This window comes from Necator americanus, chromosome II (genome assembly GCF_031761385.1).
Source record: "Necator americanus strain Aroian chromosome II, whole genome shotgun sequence".
Lineage (NCBI taxonomy): Eukaryota > Metazoa > Nematoda > Chromadorea > Rhabditida > Ancylostomatidae > Necator > Necator americanus.
Window position 1 is genome coordinate 25676004 of NC_087372.1, and position 20819 is coordinate 25696822.

At 42.5% G+C, this 20819-nt stretch overlaps 6 protein-coding genes across 11 annotated transcripts; 2 read left to right on the forward strand and 4 right to left on the reverse strand.

Moving 5' to 3' along the window:
- Positions 1-1119: 1119 nt before the first annotated feature.
- On the forward strand, positions 1120-1596 carry RB195_019464 (uncharacterized protein; the record flags this gene model as incomplete). Of its 2 annotated transcripts, XM_064187314.1 has the most annotated exons (2): positions 1120-1294; positions 1431-1525. In XM_064187314.1, 2 exons carry the CDS (start codon positions 1120-1122, stop codon positions 1523-1525), a joined length of 270 nt encoding a protein of 89 aa, XP_064043195.1. The 2 variants fall into 2 exon arrangements, with proteins under 2 accessions (XP_064043195.1, XP_064043194.1); XM_064187313.1 differs by having other exon boundaries at positions 1120-1596.
- A 4278-nt stretch (positions 1597-5874) lies between these two features.
- Positions 5875-17439, forward strand: RB195_019465 (uncharacterized protein; the record flags this gene model as incomplete). 3 transcript variants are annotated; one of them, XM_064187315.1, is made up of 24 exons in its annotated part: positions 5917-6015; positions 6070-6201; positions 6379-6567; positions 6635-6769; positions 6828-6896; positions 6998-7105; positions 7261-7419; positions 7544-7638; positions 7699-7827; positions 7911-7985; positions 8044-8095; positions 8154-8228; positions 8839-8975; positions 13540-13643; positions 14681-14884; positions 15455-15578; positions 15634-15694; positions 15771-15847; positions 15970-16082; positions 16155-16258; positions 16313-16495; positions 16548-16698; positions 16782-16871; positions 17155-17306. In XM_064187315.1, the coding sequence occupies 24 exons, from the start codon at positions 5917-5919 to the stop codon at positions 17304-17306; spliced, it is 2817 nt and encodes a 938-aa protein (XP_064043196.1). The 3 variants fall into 3 exon arrangements, with proteins under 3 accessions (XP_013297009.2, XP_064043196.1, XP_013297007.2); XM_013441555.2 differs by lacking the exons at positions 13540-13643; positions 14681-14884; positions 15455-15578; ... (6 more) ...; positions 16782-16871; positions 17155-17306 and adding an exon at positions 9037-9073 and having other exon boundaries at positions 5875-6015; XM_013441553.2 differs by lacking the exons at positions 5917-6015; positions 6070-6201; positions 6379-6567; ... (8 more) ...; positions 8154-8228; positions 8839-8975 and adding exons at positions 13447-13469; positions 17431-17439 and having other exon boundaries at positions 17155-17264.
- RB195_019466 (uncharacterized protein) lies at positions 10378-11349 on the reverse strand (the record flags this gene model as incomplete). The annotated part of the gene is made up of 1 exon (XM_064187316.1): positions 10378-11349. The coding sequence occupies one exon, from the start codon at positions 11347-11349 to the stop codon at positions 10378-10380; it is 972 nt and encodes a 323-aa protein (XP_064043197.1).
- Positions 17440-17686: 247 nt separating the features above from the next.
- Positions 17687-18181, reverse strand: RB195_019467 (uncharacterized protein; the record flags this gene model as incomplete). 2 transcript variants are annotated; one of them, XM_064187318.1, is made up of 1 exon in its annotated part: positions 17687-18181. In XM_064187318.1, the coding sequence occupies one exon, from the start codon at positions 18179-18181 to the stop codon at positions 17687-17689; it is 495 nt and encodes a 164-aa protein (XP_064043198.1). The 2 variants fall into 2 exon arrangements, with proteins under 2 accessions (XP_064043198.1, XP_064043199.1); XM_064187317.1 differs by having other exon boundaries at positions 17687-18040.
- Positions 18182-18189: 8 nt separating this feature from the next.
- Positions 18190-19125, reverse strand: RB195_019468 (uncharacterized protein; the record flags this gene model as incomplete). The annotated part of the gene is made up of 1 exon (XM_064187319.1): positions 18190-19125. One exon carries the CDS (start codon positions 19123-19125, stop codon positions 18190-18192), a length of 936 nt encoding a protein of 311 aa, XP_064043200.1.
- Positions 19126-19236: 111 nt separating this feature from the next.
- On the reverse strand, positions 19237-20658 carry RB195_019469 (uncharacterized protein; the record flags this gene model as incomplete). 2 transcript variants are annotated; one of them, XM_064187320.1, is made up of 1 exon in its annotated part: positions 19237-20658. In XM_064187320.1, one exon carries the CDS (start codon positions 20656-20658, stop codon positions 19237-19239), a length of 1422 nt encoding a protein of 473 aa, XP_064043201.1. The 2 variants fall into 2 exon arrangements, with proteins under 2 accessions (XP_064043201.1, XP_064043202.1); XM_064187321.1 differs by having other exon boundaries at positions 19237-20586.
- Positions 20659-20819: the final 161 nt, after the last annotated feature.

Here is a 20819-nt window from a genome sequence, read left to right on the forward strand (position 1 = left end):
TTTTGAATTAAAGTTCTGCTAAAATACACATAATATTGTGGTGGGTATCGCAGTGAGGTTGCTATTCTGAGGGTAGATGAATAAAGTACTTTTGTCTTTGTATTGATGCAAATTTTACTGCTTCACACCATGCTTTCGCTTAAAAACATCACCCCACGAATCTGAGGTGGTGCAGATTTCAGGTGGAGTATTCGTATACAGGATGGGAGACTACGGAGAGGGGAGTGATTCCGTCCATTTCTTCCTAATTACCGTAAAAACGGCCCGGAAGATGCGGCGCCGCACAAGACTGGCGCGCTCCAATCCAACCTCTTGTACAAAATGGTGCGCCAAAACGAATGAAGCCCTATCTTCCGGGCCGTTTTTTACGACAATTAATAAGAAATGGACGGAATCACCCCCCTCTCCGTAGTCTTCCATCCTGTATACGAAATCTGCACCACCTCTGAAATCTGCACCACCTCAGATTCGTGGGGTGATGCCTTTAATGAAGATCTGCTTTTTTTTTCTCTCGATTCTTGTGCGATTCATGTCTGAATATTTTTAAGATCCCATTGTTAAGTTAGAATTCATTGTATCCATCGACCATTGAATACGACCTCGCTACAAACCACTCTATTTCCAAAAACCCATGGTTCCTCTATCCCTTGTCCTTCTATCTCTGCGCGACTCTTGCTTCAGGATCAATTTCCTTATTTTTTGATCATCTCTTTTAAGAATTATCGATGCCACACAGCTGGTGATTTCTGTTTTTTATCGACCGGAAAAGTAGTTCCTTCGTGTCGCCGCAACGCTTCTCTCTTAAAGGCATCATCTCACGAATCTGGGGTGGTGCGGGTTTCACGTGGAGTATTCGTATACGGCGTAGTAGATTATGGAGAGAGGGTGATTCCGTCCATTTCTTCCTAATTGCCGTAAAAAACGGCCCGGACGATACGGCTTCGAGCGATTCGGCGCGCTGTTTTCTACAACGAGTTCGATTGGAGCGCGCCACATCTTCCGGGCGGTTTTTTTACGGCAATTAGGAAGAAAAGGACGGAAACACCCCCTCTCCATAATCTACTATCCCGTGTAAGAATACTCCACCTGAAATCCGTACCACGTCAGATTCGTGGGGTGATGCCTTTAATGTTGCTGCGAATTCCCGTTGCAGTTGCGGCAACCTTGTATTTCCTTGGTATTGGCTGTGTTTATGTTGTGCTATCATCTTCCCAGACACTATCTATTGAAAGTGAAATCATCGCTTTCGACTCGAGCCAACAGCTAAGGAAATTTTCTTCTCTGATATTCCAAGGTTGGTGTAAACATCAGAAATCGTTTGAGACTAAATACACAGGAAACGATACGAAAATGAGAAATATGTCGTTGGTCCATGCGTGGGCGCGATCATTCCTATCTAACTTCACCCTCACTAAAACCGGGAGTTTTAGATGCGGACAATCTCCTGTATGTACTCAATTCCCAATCGATTCTAAAAGTAGTTGTTTTCAACCAATGGTTATTGCTGTTCTATTGTTGTCAATGATGTTGTTGGTGATGCTGATCTTGTTACTTTTTGCTCTCCTCCACGATTTTCCTATCGGTATTCCTCCCTAGGATTGGTTGTTGACCCTGCCAGGTCTTAAACATAGAAGCGTTGACCACTTGTTTCTGCTAAGGTTGCTTATTACTAGTGATTTCCTTCGTAGCCTCCATTCCCTCGTTTACTTTCTTATGCCAGTGATGCAACGGCATTACTTTCTTTAATTATGCTGGTTTCAATGCGCACAAAAAACATATAAGTGGCAGTATCCAAGTAAATCCAAGAATTAAGTCCGAAGACGAAAATTTTTGTATTTTTTCGCCGCCGACACTTCTTTCATACAACACACTCGTTGTTCGCACGAGAGGGTGATTTTGAACAAGTGTTGTTTGCGTTTAGAAGTGAGGAAGTCCGCATTCAGGTTTTTAAAGGGAGTTAGTCACCCTTGCGCAATTGTATGTCTGGTTACAGACGGCTTGAAAAGTTTTAATTTATGGTGTCATATACCATTTCCCGGTACGTCCCCGCTCTTGTCCGTGCTCTACCGAAATCACACCCACCCGACCTGCATGCGAGTTGGCCAGTAATTAGTGCCACGATGACAGTTGCATATAATCAACCACCTTGATGGTGGTTTCTTTAGCATTTGTCTACGAAATGCATGTTTTTATCTGAAAAGTTCACAACTGATAACACTCAAATAGCAGACATAAAGAGTAGAGAGATCCTCCAGGGCTGTTCATCTAAGACAAAAGCACCTATCCCCAGACCTTCCAAATCTCGAAGTCTTCTGTGATCATTCATTCTTTTTATGTTAACCTATAGCCTGAAAGATTGACCAGCCCAGCCATGGGACACCACGGGATTACACCGTAATCATTAACATCTGAAATTATCTGCAGCATTGTCCGTAGATTTTCTGATCTTGGGGGTCCTGGTTGTGCTCCTTCAATATCATTAGTTAGTAGTAGTAGTTTCAGTATTCATTCATCCAGTAGCTGCCATAGAGTAGATGCTCTGCTGAGTAGAACGTATCAAATAATGCAAAATTGAGAGCAAAGCCTCGGGAGAACGGAAAAAGCTAGAGATGAAGTTAGATTGCGGGATCCGAGGCGGTTTGTTCATCTCTCCCTAATCGTCGTGAAAAAAGCCGCGTGGGAACCGCTTTAGTTCTTACGAGGTACGTTTGAACGCTTCTCTATGTACACGTTCAAGTCTCCTCAGCAGCTTATTCATTGGTATCACTTGAGTAGGTTGGTGAGGAGACAGATTAATCTTCGGCCGCTCGCACGTGGATCCGGTGCTTGGACAAAGATGGTGCGTTGCAACTGAAATCATCTTAAAAAGGGCGTCTTCCACACCGTTTTTTACGACGGACAGGGAGAGATGAGCGGAACCACTCTGGATCCCGGAGTCTACAACCTCATCTCTAGCTTTTCCGGCAGATTTTCTCACTAGGTCAGTTTCATGGTATGCTGCTTTTAAAGAATAACCATCGAAAGATAAAAGAAGTTAGTTAGTGATAGCATTTTGTTGAAGGAAAATCAGATCACGGTAGTATTTGAGCTGATAATCGAAAAGAAAACTAAATTAGGGAGGAAATGAATGGAATGACAAAGTACAAAAAGACAAAGAAGTGTAATTGAATGAAAACGTGAAGCAAACACTTATGGAGGTATCACAACGCATGCAGGAATAAAATCGAAAAAAAGGAAGAAATTCGAGACGCTTATTGGTGTTCCAGCATAGTGCTTCATTTTATACCCTGTCTTTCTTTTTTTTTTTTTTGATATTTGGACTCTCGATTGGAACTCCACATTTGCGGCAGTATAACGCAAAACTGTCTTGTGGGAAATGTTGGTGGATTGCCCAAGGCTAAATCAGTCGATTCAGATTCAGAGCGAAAATAGAAAACCGATTAAAGGCATCGCCTCACGAATCTGGGGTGATACGGGTTTCGGCTGGGTAATGACTATACGAGGTCGTAGATTGTGGGGGAGAGGGTGTGTAAACGGACGACCCTTGAACGCTGTTTCTTACGACGTCCTCTATGCAGCGCCCTACTCTTGCGCCCTCCTGCCTGCGATTCGTCGAAGACGGGGAACGGTCAAGAGGTACCCGTATGATGTGCCGCCGCGTATCCAGGAGGCTAATGAGCGTCGTTAATTGCACCGCGCGTCTCCTGATACCGTCATGATCGCTACAGTAGCCTGGTTGCTCCTCTTGTGCTACGTCTTCAAGACGCCCCACCCACGCCACCCTCCCCACCCATTTCGCCGCGTCTGCCAATCTTACGACGATTTTTTTCCGCCGCGCTTACAGCTCTTATGATGCCTTTTAAAGTCGACGGAAAGGAAAGTACCTGGTATTAGATGTTCTTTGAAGGTCTACATAAAGTGTGCTTGTAAATTAATATAAAAGAAGAATAATGTAAATTAATATAAAAGAGGAAGAATGAAAAATGTTGAGGTTGGGAGGTTTCATCCTCACATGGAAACAGAGATAGAGGAACACATTGTCCCTTCGTATAAGGTTCGTATAGGTTCGTATAAGTGATATGCCATTCAGAAATGCGAGTGAAAATGAAATTATCCTGTCTCGACTTGTTAGGTGGAAAACACTCATCCATTTCTGGGAATGCGAGATATGTTTCAAACTGGTCGGTGTTTTGCTATTTTTTTTTTTACTTTTTTTTCTCTAATGATTTCTTTTTGTTTATCTAGCTGGGTAAAACTGGCATCCAACGATTAACGGGGCGCGAATAATGCCTCGCAGACATACACTGTACCTAAAGGTATACCTCGAAGATACAAAGGTCTCTGTTCGCCATTAATACAGCTAACCTGCCATATTGATTTTATGCAGAGAATAGATAGAAATGGAGCGATAAAACGAAGTTTGAAGAGCTATACAAAGTTCTATTATATAAAACTGTATAAGACGTACAAGCAAGTATTGAAATATGTCAAATATTGGCATATTTCAATACTTGTTCTACATAAACATTATATCTACGTAAAATTTTGAAAAGGTAAAATGTAGAAAGGAGTTTGAAGAATGTATACAAAGTAATAAGCGCATAAAGTTGATGTTATTATAACTGCCGCAGTTGAAAGTTGAACACGACTTCGTTGGATGGCATCGTGACAAACACATACTTATGCACTGCTAGTTTATATAGAAAACTTAGGGTATGAAATGTGTTAAATCATGAGATGTTTGAAAATATATGCGTGTTATTCTTTTCCCTGGAACATCTTTTTGAAATAATTTTTACTTATTCTCCTCCTTTACTCCCAATAATATGCGCTTAGTTTACTATATCCGTACATCAGAATTCGTCTCGGCAATTCGTTCTTCACTCCCCCCTTCAAAATTCGCACTACCCACCGCTTCGTCACGGCGCGAACGTCGCGCGCGGCGTTGATTAGAGAGCAATAGGGAGGCGGGGTGTAGGTGATCTCAGGCGGTCGTGGAGAATGTCTAGCTGGTGGAGCGGCAGCCGTAATTACGCGGAGGCGCGCGGTGCCGAAGGGAGGACAGGAGCGGTCAGCCGGTTTTCACGGGTACCTCTTGTCCCGCACCCGTCGAAGACCCCGGACGAGTTGCAGGCAGGAAAGGCGTAATGGTTGCGCATTGCAACAGAAGCCGATATATATATATATATATATATATATATATCGGAGGAAACGTGCGCATTGTTTCGCATATGTGAATGGTAATTTGCGTCAAACCAAAGAGAACCACATGCTGGTTCATATGTAGGATTTCAGCTTGGTTTTGTATTTGCAGCTTAGAGAACTCCCCAAGTGCGAAATCACACTGAAATCAGACAGTTCTGAATATCTTTTTCTCGCTATGAAGACGCTAGGCCCTGAAAGGGCTATTCATAATTTTTCAGTCTATGTCGTAGTACAAATATGCGTGGATAGAAGGACTTAGTGCAAGAATACGTTTAAAAAAAACGAGTAGTTACGCGATGACGCAGTGTGCCCTCGGTGAACACACAAGCTGATCTCTCTACAATATGCAGAAAACTTCCTGGATCTCTTTCATTTTGTTCTTTATCACTTTTCGTAGTTTTTTTTCGTATAATTCTATCTATATTGTGCTTGGGTTTTCTTGTGGTGAGAATCAAGTTTGGCGCAGAGATGTCTTTGCAGAATTTGGATTTCATTCGTCCTTCTCATTGTCCACCTCCTATTAATCAGTTTTTAGTTTCTTTTCAAATTTCATTTTTTTTTTCAGAGATAATGAATCATCTTTGAAACGCTTAAGAAGAAATAAAGGTTGTCTGAAACAGTCATCCAATCATCCACTACAAGCCTTTTTCGTCGTCCGACAAGCGCAGAATGACATCACAAATAATGCGGGGGAGTGTCCCACTTCAACAAATGGCTCCACAGCCTATTCTGCCCGGAGATCAAGATGCCATTATTCGTACATTGAATGATGTTAATCAAGGGGACGAAAGTAAGCTGAAAGCAGTGCAGGTGATTGGTTAGAATTGTATTCAACATATGCTTGTATAATACTCAATCTCCCAGGATGCTTGGAATATGTTCGACGTGTTCAGTGTTACTCCAACTTTTGATCAATTTCTGGACAGTCTCATGCGTGCGTTTATGAAATTATTTAGTGAGACTGTCCCGCAGTTTATCCAGGAGAACAACACACAGGTAGGATTTCAAATTAGTTTTCGTTGCTTTCAGTGCATCAAACAAAAAGTATTAGCGTATGGAAACTACTGAACTTCGCTAATTATTGCTAAACTTTATCAGTTATCAGAAACCTGGGTCGCGTGAAAATTTGGGTGAAAATTTCGGAAAGACAAATACAGGGAAACTTTTCTTCAGACGTTGCGAAAAGCAATGTTAGAGATGATCCTCAGAACGTCGGCTTATGAGCCCGTCAAACAGATGTCCAAAGAGATCCAAAAGCAAATGATGCGGATAATCGTACTGGAAAACGAAGAAAATGCTATTTTGGCTATCAAAATATTAGTTGATCATAGCAAGATTACTCGAACACATCTCATTCCGGAGGTTTGTCTTCACTTTTCAGTAATATTTTCATGTTATCGAAGTTCTTAGTCAGTTTGTTATTCTCTAGGTTTCTGTTATGCTTCAACATTTTAAACAATGGATAAAGTGTATGTGTAGTTGCCTTGTTAGACCACATACATTTGACACAATAGATCTTACTCATCCTGCAGTGCAGCTTCCCGAAGAAACAGTGATTGAAACGGTTGGTTTACTTGTGTTCGGCTTATCAGATGAGACCAACAACTGTTTTACGTTTTTAGTATCTTCAACAGTGTTACTACGTCCAGTCGGTTATGCTGTACCCACCGAGTGGCGCAATGGACGCTCCGGTAAGTGAACTTTCATTCTTTCTACAATATAATCTGCAATAAAAATATTTCGTGTGGTGCAGATTATTCTTTTGTTTTACTCATAACGTTCTTTCTTGAAGAAATATACTCTGATTCCTCGAGCTAGCCAATCGCTGAAAACTTTTCAAGAGATTCCAATGCTGGTAATATTCTTGTACCAACATCATAAAGCAGGAGTTCAAGCAGAGGTGATTTTTTTAAAATCGTTTTCGCTAGTGTTCTTGAGTTTTTCTCGGGAGTGTCAAAGTACTTTTTTTATTAATCATTTCGTTGTTCTTTGTAACAGTTGATCGGTCGATTTCCCGTATTAGATTCTTCTTGTATCATTGAAAGATGTTTTTAGGCTATGGAGTTCCTCCTTTGTTGCCTCGATTTTCTAAGTATACAAATATCTAGCGAACAAAAATCTGACGAAAAATACAACAAAACCCTTGCGGATGAGTTCTACACTGCTCAGTCGAAGATGCTCGCTTACTTGAGCATTATGGGAAAAATACGTGAGGTATATATATTGGATTATCGCTTCAATATGGGGAAGAAGTCAGCAACATTAATCTTTATTGCAAAAATATTGCTGTTCGAAAAAGTTGGTATGCATTCATGAAGGAAGAGTTTATTTTTTCAAGTTCATGGAACAAATTCTGGCAAATGGTGATAGATTTATCAACGGCGTTCTCAGCCTTCTGGAACAATGTCCCGCTGAGCTGATTGTTGTAAGGAAGTGAGCGATTTTTAACTATCGTGTGGAAAGTTGATAGCTCATTGAAACAGTTTTTTCAAGGGATGTACTGATCACTCTTAAATTCTTCTTCATTTCGGATCTTCGTCCTAAGTTCATTCAGCTTTTACCAAGGTTGTTATCTGAAGTCGCTCTAATAGGATCTGGATACACAGCAGTGGACCATCTCAGGTTACACTAAAATTCCACGATTCCCACCTCTATCATGCGTACGTATCTCTTTGATTTTGTTCCATCTATTTTTCACATTCCAGAGGTTATTTTTATCAAACTATGGCTGATTTTCTGCACCATGTACGTGCCTCTCTATCGTTTGACATGCTGGCGCAGTGAGTTCTCCCCTTTGATCTCCAGATACCTCACATTTGGTAATCACATGTTTTTAAGCGTTGCATTCGTTTTCTGCCGAGAAATGCATGATAATCTTTTGCCGTATCAGGTATGTAGCCATTGCGGATGTTTTGTGAGAAAACTTGGGTCAATTTGAGGTTTTCTAGATACAAGTTATCTGTGCAAGAATGTTGAGCAGTGTATTAGAAGGGTTGACTAAACATGCTAAGGATGGAGAAGCAGTAAGTTTTGTTGTGATTTTGTTTTCTTCCAAAGGAACAGCAGGGAAAAATGTAGTTAAGGGGTGCTCAACTGCTCTTTTATTTCCGGAAGTAGGTAGCTAAATCAGTCGGGACCCTAACACCTAAGCATTAGTCTGAGAGGATCTATGACTCGTAAGCTAAAGTTACTAAGAGAAAAAAAGGAAGATAGAGTTTCCAGAAAATAAACTGTACATCAGTGGGAATAGAAATAAGCGCGCGGTTGCGTGCCGCGTACAATTTACAGTTTAGTTGTTTGTTTACAGTTTACACGAACAGTTTAGTTGTTAATGAGCAGTGCGGAATGCGGGAACGCAGGATGAACGCATACGTGTTTAGGACTACGCATACATAGGAAATTTCGAAAATCATACGAACTCAGATATGCTTACAGAATAATCTTACACTTTTGCAAATGCATGTAATACAACGTCTAAAAACTATAGGAAATGTATGTGGGTTTTGATTAAAAAAAATACTTTCTTCTGTCCTCTTTTGTTATAACTGGGAAAAGTGTTGCCAGATATTGATATAGTTTTTTTTTCAGTTAGTGCTTGCTTCTGCCCTTTACTCATATGTTGACATATTGCAGACTCGTGATCTGATACTGATGATTTTGGAGAGCCTTGTTGTGAAGTTGAAAATGATCGCAGTTTACCATCTTCCACTTCTATTTAAGCAGCATGGAGCAGACATCAACTACGACTACAAATCCTGTGATCGAGACGGGTTTGCATTGTGTTGCCTTTTCAATTTGTCGTGATTTCTTTCATAAGCGTTCCAGTTGTAGCCAGACGGCTTCACCTCCGAGCGTTTTAGCCAGCTGACAGTGTTATACATTTTAATTACACACCTATTGTTTAACTTTAGTACGTCTTAGCACATTTCATTCACCTACAATACGTGGAATATCCACTGAAACGCGGCTGATCGATGTAGAAGCGTTCTGATTCCTGGAAGAATACACAGTATCGCACCTCCCTCATCACCTCTTCGCCTTCTCTCCGCTACAAAAGACATTTGGACTGTGTTTTTAGCGGGATTTTTTAAGCGAATTTCTCCAGCACTCCAGGAGAAATACACTGTAGCCATCTCCCTCCTCTAGTGGAGCAACACCAGTATCGCGCTGTAGTAGACCTCAACCTTACAAGTTAAGCACAACATTAAAATGCCTATCAATTACCTATCAAAATATCATTATCAAAAGAAAAACTATAAAATCGACATTCTTCATAGTGCTTATCAAATTCGTAATAATAGTTTGCTGAAGCGCAACATGGCTAATTAATACTGCTTTCAGAGTTAAAAGGCAACATATCATGACTATGTTGAGGTCTGAGGGACAGTACAAAGTTCGGGTTTTAGGATATGAGTATGAGCGTAGGCACGTTAAATTCTCCCAAGTCGACTATACTGGTGAGGGAATCTTAGAGAGGTGGCGCGTTTTAATGTCCCTCGTAAGAACTTAGGTGGTTCCCACGCAGTTTTTCATGACGATTAAGGGAATTGAGCGTGCCAACGCTCATACTCTTAATCTACAACCCAAACTCTATATTGTCCCACAGAGACCTCAATATCGACAATTTAGTGATGTGTTACCTCTAAGAAGGCGTAAATAAATACGCTGCAATCAATTAGGAGAACACTACTTTGTTTGCCATGTTCGTAACTAGTGGATGTCAGAAGTCCAGTTGGTACATTCCTTTGTATCTTGAGCTTCAGCAGACGAAAAGCAGTGAGATCGATACAATCGATAAGAGGATTGATACTTCTAAGCTAAAGGCGGCCTACAAGCCTGCGCCAGTCCTCAAAATAGGGTCGAGGTTGTAGTTGGGAAAAAAATTCTCCTAAAAGCGACCTCGTCGTCTCATTCTTTCTAGTAGAATCGCTCATGTAGCAACCAACAATTTGTTATAATAAGTAGGATTGAAAAAACAGATTGATACTCGGTAAGAAAAGTTAAAATAAATTAATTCAATAAGTATCAAGAAGTAATACTGCAATGAATGTTAATATGTAGTCCTGCAAATAAAACAAAAATATGTAATATAACATAGACGCAACAGATAGCTCACTGCAAGAATTAGAAGTGTTAGTACATGACTTACTTGACTTAATCGGCGGGCTGATGTCATCGCCTGACGCGATTACCCGCATCTTCGCCGAGGTATGCCGTCTTTGAACACAGCTCTGCCCAACCTTCTCGATCTTCTGCGAGAGCTTGCACAGAATCAATCCATTCGTCGCTATTCCATGTTCTGCGAAACCTTACGTCTCGCCTGAACTGCCTATCCACGCCGAGTGTCCTCAGGTCATCTTTTACCACTTCAGTCCAGAACTTTCTTTTTCGGCTAGGTGGCTTCTTCCAGCTCGAACCCGACGAACTCTTCAGAACTCGTTGGACAAGGCGATCTGCCGGTTTCCTTAATATATGACCAAAGAAGCGAAGACGATCTACTTTAGCCGCTTTCGAAGGTGTTGCGAGATGTTGATATCTTCCACGTGTCATCCGCTGGTAATCCACATCAATTTCTGCGTAAAGATCTTCATTGTGGCATAACCTAGGCCAAAAGTAGCCAAGTAGCCGTCTAAGCAGCTTTCGTTCCGTGCAGTCAACCCTCTCCATAACCGTTGGTGGTGCTGCCCAAGTCTCCGATCCGTGCATCGTGATGGGGCGAATTGCGGATAGGTAGACTCGCAGCTTGACTTCGTTGGTGATGGGGGTAGACCACAGACATTTCGCTAAGGAGTTAAATGCAGAAGTGGCCTTAGCGCATCTTTGCTGAACATCTCTCACGTAGCTGCCGTTGTTCTTCAGCATACAGCTCAGGTAACAGAACTCATCGACGAGTTCTATCGGTTTTCCGTCCATCCTGATTCCCGTTCGAGGTCTCGAAGAGATCCACATCTGCTTGCATTTATCAGGGCGTAGGCGTAGTCCGTACGCTGCAGCCAGCTTCGATACAAAGTTGACAACATGTTGAAGTTTCGTGCTGCTTTCCGCGAATATAACAACATCGTCGGCGTACTCGAGGTCAGTCAAGTGGCACCCTGATGGTGCTAAGACAATGTCGGCAGGACACTGGTCGACTGTTCTTCGCATAATGTACAAATCTGCACATAAATTGAGAAGATGAACTCAGCGTGTATCAGATGAAGCAATTTTTCTTTTGATAGTAATTGCAAACGGTTGAGAGTTTGATCTCAGTCGGAATAATTATTCTTGCCTAATGGGAAAAACAACTGAGAACATTTTACTAGGTAGGACACTTTATAAAACCACTTTCACACTATTTCCTACTGTTTGCTCATAAGTTCACTCACTGACAATGGAAACGAACGGTCCAAACTTCGATCGGCTTCGTGATCTTTCCATTTTTGGAAAGTGGAAGAAACAACTGATGCCGATGCAGAACTCATTCAAAGAACATTTCCACACTGTCTTCTACACACAGTTTTACTCATTAACATCGATTACAGACGAAAAATTTCTCGCTAGAATCTTGATTTCTGCAAAACAAAAGAAATTACTGAGAAGAATATCTTACCGGCAATTTTTCGAAACTGTGTTGAGAGTAGTATTTGTCTTACTTAGAGGTAATTTCAGCAATTTATGTAGGACTTGATAGGAAATGACTGCTGGATTGATCGGATTTTCTTAAACTGAAGTAAACATGAATAACGGACTGCACAAAAGACGAAAAAGGTCAAGCAAGGGTGAAAGTTTTGTAGAGGATGATTTGCGCTATAAAATACTTAAATTACATTTCTTGAGAGATCCACTGTTTTTTTTTAATAAGTGGAGAATTTTAGTTATTTCTTTCGCTAGCGTTTGAGAGAACGAAAACCACTTGGCAAAACGTGAGAAAATTCTGATAGTAAAAATCCTCCTCTATAATATACTTTGAGCTGAATTGTTTTTTCAAACTGCGAGCTGAGTTATCGGACTTTGAACTCATACAAATTTTGACACGCAGCCGCAAAAATGAAATTTTACACTTTTCTCGTTGCGAGATTACTTGTGCGCGATTGAGAAATTCGGTACCATGTTATGATAGAACATCGAGGAGAACCTATTGCAAATTTTGATCTCTGTATTTTTGGTTCTTTCAAAGGCTAGGTGAGAAAAATTCGAAGAGTTGAGGAAAAATCTGGCATTTTTCTCGACTTTTTCTTAAAAAAAAACCGGGAGAGTTAGAAAAACCAAACTTTGCTCAACTATAGGCAAAACCTTTTTCTAAACCTTGCAAAATTGGAATGCAGGAAATTCACCTTGATTTCGTTATTCTGAAATTCGTGAAGCCTACTCTGCACTAACTTTATTCATATTTCCGACTGTAGATGTCTTATTTTCGCGGCAACACAGCTTAGTAATAGCATCGAAATTACTTTTCCCAGTGATAATATTAAGACACATCACTGTTGGATAAAAAACCCTTTGAACTGTTTAACGCTAATTTTAAAACTCTCACTTGGGTCAGGGATTGATCCTTACCCGCTTCAGTATAAACTGCGCTACAACGCCCCACGCCTTTGACTAACGATGAGCGACGTCACCGTGCCTCCAAGAGAGAACATATTAGCTAACTACTAAATGACCTTATCTTTTACATAGGATAATAACCCAAAAATTTGTAATGCTCCGATTTAATGGTTTTGAGAGCAAGTTGGTTTTAAAGGATCAAAATTTTGTAAAAAAAAAATAATTCTAGTGATGGTAATTATTTGTAATGATTCCAATTGCACAAATATTCGATGGTACTCAAATTACCAGTTAACTGAAAAAAAAACTCATTACTTTTATCTAACAGTTGACTATAAAGCAATTCTAAACGCCTTAGAACAGATTGTTTAATTTATACTATTTTCTTGTCTTCGTATTTATGATTTCGCATTTCTCCTTATCGATGTCTTTCATTTGTTTAGTATTTCCCCAAACTAGTTCCGGATCAAAGGTGTGAAATGTTTGCGCAAAATTCTTTGAAAAATGCTTTTATTTTTCCATATTTCTTCTAACTTTCGAACTTTAACTCTTCGCTCTCTTCCTGCTTTTCGACCCTTCTTACGACATTCCTCTTGCTCATACACCGCTCTTACACCCCATGTTGAGAAATTCTCAACGCCTCAGCACAAACTTGACCCCGCCTAAAAGTGTCATATCTGTAAGCGAAGTCTGCTCCAAATCGGTTTAGAATGGACTATGTTGGATGTGATATTTTTTAAGTATTAGTACCCAAACTGTGCTAGCTTATTGTGTCAAGTTCAAGAAGTCTCAGTAAAACTAAGTTATCAGGGCGGACAATGGGGAAGATGAGAGAGCATCAGATGACGTCATTCGTGAAGAAGTTCGTAGATGTTCTATTGACACCGCTCCAGAGATGGAAATTGGGCCTGCCGGTAAATAATACCACCTTTATAAGAATATATTAGGGTGTTTAGAGAGTATCTGCCAAAATACGGTAAAATTTCAAAACAACACAACTTTTTGACAACATTTTATTATTCGACGAAATAATCAACATCTGCAAGCTTCTGCCAAAGTCTCACAAGATCAGGGAGTCCTTTGGCGTAGAACTCCGGCGACTTGGACGCGAAGAAAGCCCTAAGGTCATTTTCGAGGTGGTCACGATCATCGTAACGCTTCTCTTCCAGGTGATGCTGAAGAGATCGGAAGAGGTGGTAGTCGCTCGGGGCCAGGTCCGGGCTGTACGGTGGGTGCGGTAGAAATTCCCGTCCAACCTCCAGAATTTTTTGGGAATTCTTCTTCGCGATGTGAGGGCGCGCGTTATCGTGCAGCAGGCGAACGTTGTCGAGCTTTGGGTGCTCCTTGCGGATCTTGTCGGCCAGTCTTTGCAGTTGGGCGCAGGAGGCCTCGGCAGTAACTGTCGTGTTGTCCGACAGCAGTTCGAAGCGGTAGATATTCCGAGAGATCGCAGTCCATTGCTCACGGTGGACAGCGAACAGCCATGACTGGCAGCAAAATACCGCACACCTTTATATGGATGCTGCTCCATTAGATTATTCACTTCGTCGAACGATATTGCAGTCGGTCGACCAGAGCGAAGCTCATCTTGTTTTCGGCTTTGAAGCGGTGGAACCAGGCTCGCACAGACTGCTCAGAAGGGGCTTTATTGTCGAATACTTGACTTAAGTTTCGATGGGCTTCAGCAGCAGGGTGGCCAGATTCGAACTCGTAAAGGACTACGTGTCGAATGTGGATGGAATGTTCCGCTATTATAGGATGAAATAGGCAAGGAAGAGAGAGCCAGATGTGTTACGTGTATACAAGCGTAGTGTCCTTATATAATATATTTAAAACGGGAACTTCCAGAACATCTCAAAAAATGTGCGCTACTGCTACTGCGAAATTTTCGGCAGATACTTTCCGAACACCCTAATATTAATAATGCTTTATAGTCAGATATGTTTTACAGATCTCCCGCAACCACCTGAACCGGCAATACCTGTGCCGAAGGAAAGCGGACATCGACAGTCGAGTCCAAGCACTATCTTAACCCAGATGTATACTATGAACGCTCCTCCGATTCCCTTGACGGAAGCTAGGACAATTGTGAAATTCATATTGTTGGCATGCAAGATGGGAACAACCGCCCTCGCTGGTGCTAATAGAAGTTCACGTTAGTTAATTGGATTTTGTCTTGATTTGCTAACTTTTTTTACTGCATATTATTTGTGATTTTCATTGCATTATCCTGTTTTTGTCGTTGGAAACGGTTGTCGAAACTCTCATTCTATGATTTCGGGAATTAATAAGTTAATAATTAATAAGTTCAACTTTATGTCATTTATGCATCCTCCGCGATCGATCGGAGGTTCGAATTCGCCCTAGTGCTCACCAAGCCTTTCAGCCCTCCGGGGTACCAGAGGAGTCTGGAAGGATAAAAACACTGACTTGACACATCGGCTAGCCACCGCAAGTCATTGTATAGGCCAATTACACGTTCGTAAACCTCAAACGATTCTGAATTGAAATGAACGTGGGGCGCATCCCAAGCGGATTGATTAACGCCAGAAACTTTATCCTTTATCCTTTATGCATCCTTTTGCATCATTTCCACGTTTTTTGGAATTTAATGTTAGTTTCCAGTTACTTTTGGAGATTGTATGACTTTCAGGGACTCTTTTTATTCTCAGGATGGGATTAATTCTAAGGATGCTCCAGCTTTCTATGAAAGTACTATTTTCAGAGTCACCACCTCTGGTTCGTGAGCGGGATATTTTCGAAAGAATGTTCAAGTATTGCGTCCAGTGTTTGGATGTGTACATGATTCCATATCCGCAACCACCTTCTCGTGTACAACTACCAAATAGGTCAGCTGTTCAGAGCTGTGACGATGCTTTGGTACTTTGATCACATTTTGTTTAGTGTTCCTGGAGGTACTAGATCAAAAGAAGAAAAGGATGCATTAGATGCGCTGGCATCTTTGGTATTATGTTTTCATAGTTTTTTTTTAACGAATTATTATAGTTCTTTCACTCCATTCATATATACCTATATTACAGTTCACAATGCTGAATTTGGATGTTTTTGGAGAAATTTTCACTAAGTATATGGATTTCTTCGTTGTACGTATGGCAAAGTGAGTTGCTCCGTTCATGATCGTACCCACTTGAACTTGAATTACCATTGATTTTTCCAATTCGAAAGTATCGGAGTTCCTTCCTAGGACAAGCTGTTTCAGAATTTAAAGGATGTTTACAGAAACCTTCCCCTGCAACTGGCTTGTAATGCATTCTTGGTCCGTGCAGATGTCTCGTTTAGATTTGGTTGCATAATTGTCAAATATCTCATGGATCGACTGCCATCTTTAGCAGGTCTTTTTCTTTGCTATTAACTACGCGCAATTATCCGCCCCTGAATCACTTGAGTTACATCATTTTTTTCAGTGATGAACGACGTATCGCAACTCTATGTGAAGCTATTCAAGATAATTTTCTCGGCAATTGGCTGTCAAAATTCTGCTAGTCCGGACGGAGAGATTATGTTAAAGGTTTGAATTTTTCACTAGAGAAGACATTCTGCGACCTGGATCGTCTAACTTCAGCCATATTTGCCGGAGCTGATTCGCAAATCAATGGAGTACGCCCTTTGTGCACGGGATCCTATTAATTACTTCATGCTTCTGCGAGCATTATTCAGATCTATTGGTGGCGGTTTACATGACATACTTTATTCCCAGTTTCTACCTTTGTTACCTGACCTCATGCTGTTTTTCAATAAGTTGCAGGTGACATTTCCTCTCGTGAAGCCTCTTTTTTTATGCGTTGTTTTTTTTCCAGTGGTGTGATCATCGCCAAATGATGCGAGAATTGTTTGTTGAACTCTGTTTAACAGTGCCAGTGCGACTATCTACCTTACTCCCACATCTTCCTCTGCTTATGGAGCCCCTCGTTTGCGCCCTCAACGGTGGTCCGAACCTCGTGCAGCAAGGTTTGATCACTTCAATCTTTTTCGTTTTAAATACTAAAAACAATCCCATGTTCTTTATTTATCTTTTCACCTTTTGCGTTCAGGATTGCGAACCCTTGAATTATGCGTGGATAATCTGCAGCCAGACTTTTTGTTTGATAATTTTTCTCCTGTTCGTGGAGGAATGATGCAAGGTACATTTTCATTGGATTTTCACCGACAATGGCTGCACATACTTCCTGCGTCCGGAGACCTGTACTTTTTCGTTGTACATCAGCAGTAATATCCATTGTGTGCGATCTTCGCGCAATTGTTGTGCCATACAGGGTATGTGCGGCCTCCAAGATTCTGTCATGTGTCTGACCTGCGTGAAAAGATTGCCGTTGATTTTTCTGTTTTTTGTCTCGTAATGAGAACTATGGTGAGGGGATATTTAACATATGTTCTGCAAGAGTGAACGTTACTCAAAGTTTTTAGGCTTGTACAAAGTCGTTGGAAAATCCGGTGATCCTCTTTCCGTTGCAACGGCAGTGCGTGTACTAGGAAAATTTGGTGGTGCTAATCGAAACATGTTCACGGAACCTCCGGTAATCATGAGTTTTCTTCTTTTTTCTTCCGGATTTTCGTAAGAACGAGTCGAGAATTGTCGCAGAGAGAGTTTGTATATCGAAGGACTCATTAGGATTTGGAAAAATTTTTCCGCCGTTGATATCCTCCCATTCTGTAGACATTTCATTTCATTTCATTCTGTAGACAAGCTGACTAATATTTCATATATATTCTATTATTTAGTTTTTTCGTAGGCTAGCATAGACTCTTTCTGAAAATTTTTATGCACTAAAAAATTTCCTTAGGAACCTAATGACTCTTCGTTGCTCTGTTTTCTTTTCTCATTTTCCTCACTTTTTGCTCCCAACATTTCCATCGACCACATAACTGAAATCACTATCTGAGTTCAGATACAGTTAACAACAGTTTAACAGTCTTCTTCTTCTTCTTCTTCTTCTTCCTAGCGTTTGTCCCGCGTTGTTGCTGGGTCCGCTTTTCTGCTTCTTGTCTTCCATTTGGTTCTATCCATTGCATCAGCCGTACACAAACGTGCATCTATCATATCCAGCTTCACACGGTCTAACCAGCGAATCTTTCGCCTCCCGTGCGGCCTCACTCCTGAAACGTCGAGCTTCAGAGCGGTTTTGGCAACAGAATCTTCCTCCCGCCGCAAGACGTGACCAAACCATCTCAGTCGCGCCTCCTTCATCTTCTCAGTTATCGGGACGACGCCGAAAATGGAACGTACAGTGTCGTTGGATACTTTCTCTTTTAGCGTTACACCTATCGTCCACCTCAACATCCGCATCTCCATAGCGTGCAGCACTCTTTCCAAGGCTTTCGTTGTCGGCCAGCACTCGCATCCGTAAAGGGCAACAGGACGCACAACCGTCCTGTAGATCTTCGACTTCAGTCGAACAGGGACTTTCTCGTCGCACAGTACCCGTGTTGCCATTTTTCATTTCATCCATGCCGCATTAACACGTGCTCGACCTTCTTGATCAATGTCGCCTGGGAAGTCACTTTGGATCCAAGGTACTTGAAGCAGTTCACCTTGTTTAATTCGGTGCCATCAACACGAATTGAACCATCCTCTATCCTTGGTCCGCACTCCATGTACTCAGTTTTTGATGTGTTGAGGCGCAATCCATATTGCTGCAGCTGATCCTTCCAAGACTGCACTTGTTTCTGAAGATCATCTCGAGACTCCGACGCGAGCATGACATCGTCGGCAAAGAGTAGAGTCCACGGGTGCTGCTTCTGGATTTCCTTCGTTATTGTGTCCATGCACAGTATGAACAGTAGGGGTGAGAGGGATGAACCCTGGTGAACCCCTACTTCTACAGGGAATGGCCTGCTTATTCCAGCAGCACATCGGACAACGCTGGCGTTCTTCGCATAAAGCAGCTTTGTCCCCCGCACATATTGTTCTGGTACTCTATGCGACCTCATGGACATCCATAACAGCTCGTGTGGGACACGGTCGAAAGCTTTCTCGAGATCGAGAAAAGCAAGATGCACACTGCGGTTCTTCTCTCGATGTTTCTCCAGGAGGATTCGGACAGCATGGATAGCATCCATAGTGCTGCAGTCCTTCACAAAACCGCACTGGTTGAGTGAAACGCTAACAATTTTCCTCAGACGAGCTTCCAGGACACGCTCAAAAACCTTCATCGTATGGCAGAGCAGTCGTATAGGCCTGTACGAGGTGCAGTCAGCAATGTCTCCTTTCCCTTTCCAGACAGGCACGGTCACGGAAGTTTGCCAAACGTCTGGAGTCCGCCCTTCTGTAACGATCTTGTTAAATAGAGTTGCGAGCCACATGGACCCTCGATCTCCTAGCAGCTTCCAGATATCAACAGGTATGTCATCAGGACCGGTTGTCTTGTTCGACTTCATTTTTGCGAGGGCAGCACTGACTTCGACGGCAGTAATTGGTAGAACAGGACCCTCGACGCTGGGAGCGGTTGGGATGGGAGGATGACAGAACTCTTCGTTACACAAGTGATTCTAGTACTCTCGCCACCTCTCCAGGATCTGACCAGAGCGGCGCAGAACGGCTCCATCAGCTCCCTTAACGATCTTGATGTGCTCCATATCTAACGTTGAGCGATGACGTGCTCTGACTAAACGATACACTGCCCGCTCGCCTTCTCTGGTATCAAGCATGTCGTACACAGCCTTGTAGCGGTCCGACTTCGCCTTGGAGACCGCCTTCTTAGTCTCCCTCTTCGCCGCTAGGTAAGCACCCCGATCTTCAGGCTGACGCGTCCTCCACCAGAGCTTATACTCGGACTTCTTCTCACGAATTGCCGCCTGAACTTCCTCGTTCCAAAACCACGTAGCCTTTTGTACCTTTGGCTTACCTAGAGTCGTCTTTCCCAGAGTGTTTTCCGCGGTCAAGCGTATAACGCTGGAAGTAGACAACCACATTTCCGCCACACTACGAGTAGGGTGGGAAAGTGTAGATGGAGCCACAGACGCGAAAAATACCTCCTTTCGATCCTTCAGATTCCACCATTTGATGCGCTGTGTTTCAGTCCTTGGATGTCTCTTCCTTGGACGGGAGATTTTCAAGTCCATAATGAGCAAATGGTGTTGGGCAGCGACATGGTCTGTAGGGATGACTTTTGAATCCTGCAGAAGTCGGCGATCTCGTCGGCGTAACATCCAGAAATCTATTTGTGTTTCACGACCGCCGCTGGTGTACGTGATCAAATGCGATTTTCTTTTCCTATACTGCGTGTTAGCAATGATCAAGTCACTTGCAACAGCATACTCCAGGATTCGCAACCCGTCGTCTTTACGAGCTCCATAGCCGTATCCACCATGACAACTCTCGAATCCGTCTTTCCGGGAACCGACATGTCCGTTGAAGTCTCCTCCGATTAAAAGTACTTCTTCGCTTTCCAGGGATTGGACGTACTGCTCCAGATCTTCCCAAAAGCACGCCTTCTCTTCTTCACTACAGCCCATCTGTGGCGCATAAGCAGAGACGACTCGCAATTCCACATCTCCTGTATCTACTTTTACAGCCATCAAGCGATCCGATAGTCGATCCACCGCTGTGACGCTATTTCTAAACGACTCGTTCAATATGATACCAACGCCGTTGCGATTTGATGTGCCGTGGTAGATCAGCTTGTAGCCATCGCCTAATTCCCTTGCCTTGGAGCCTTTCCAGCGAGTCTCCTGTACACAACATATGTCAACACGGCGTTTTCTGAGACTGTCTGCCAGTTCACGACTTCTTCCAGTAAGCGTCCCAACGTTAAGTGTTGCCAAGCGCACTGGATGTTGCTGGCGATGGCAGACTAACTTCTTTGGCCGGCTTCGTCCTCTAGCCGGTAGCCCTCGCATATTTGCCACACTGCCCGGGCGAGGACAATGCGCTTCGCTTCTGGGGTACGCCCTAGCTTCTGAAGAACACATAGTAGACATTAGCAGTATGACGCGAAGGGGGTGTTGTCCTCGGTCGGCTTGTCGCACTAGCAAGCTAGCAGCCTGGCACCGGAATCGTCGTACTACCTCCTCACTTAGCTAGCCTGTAGCCTTGGCCCAAGGACCGGGCTACTAGCCGGACACCTTTGTGG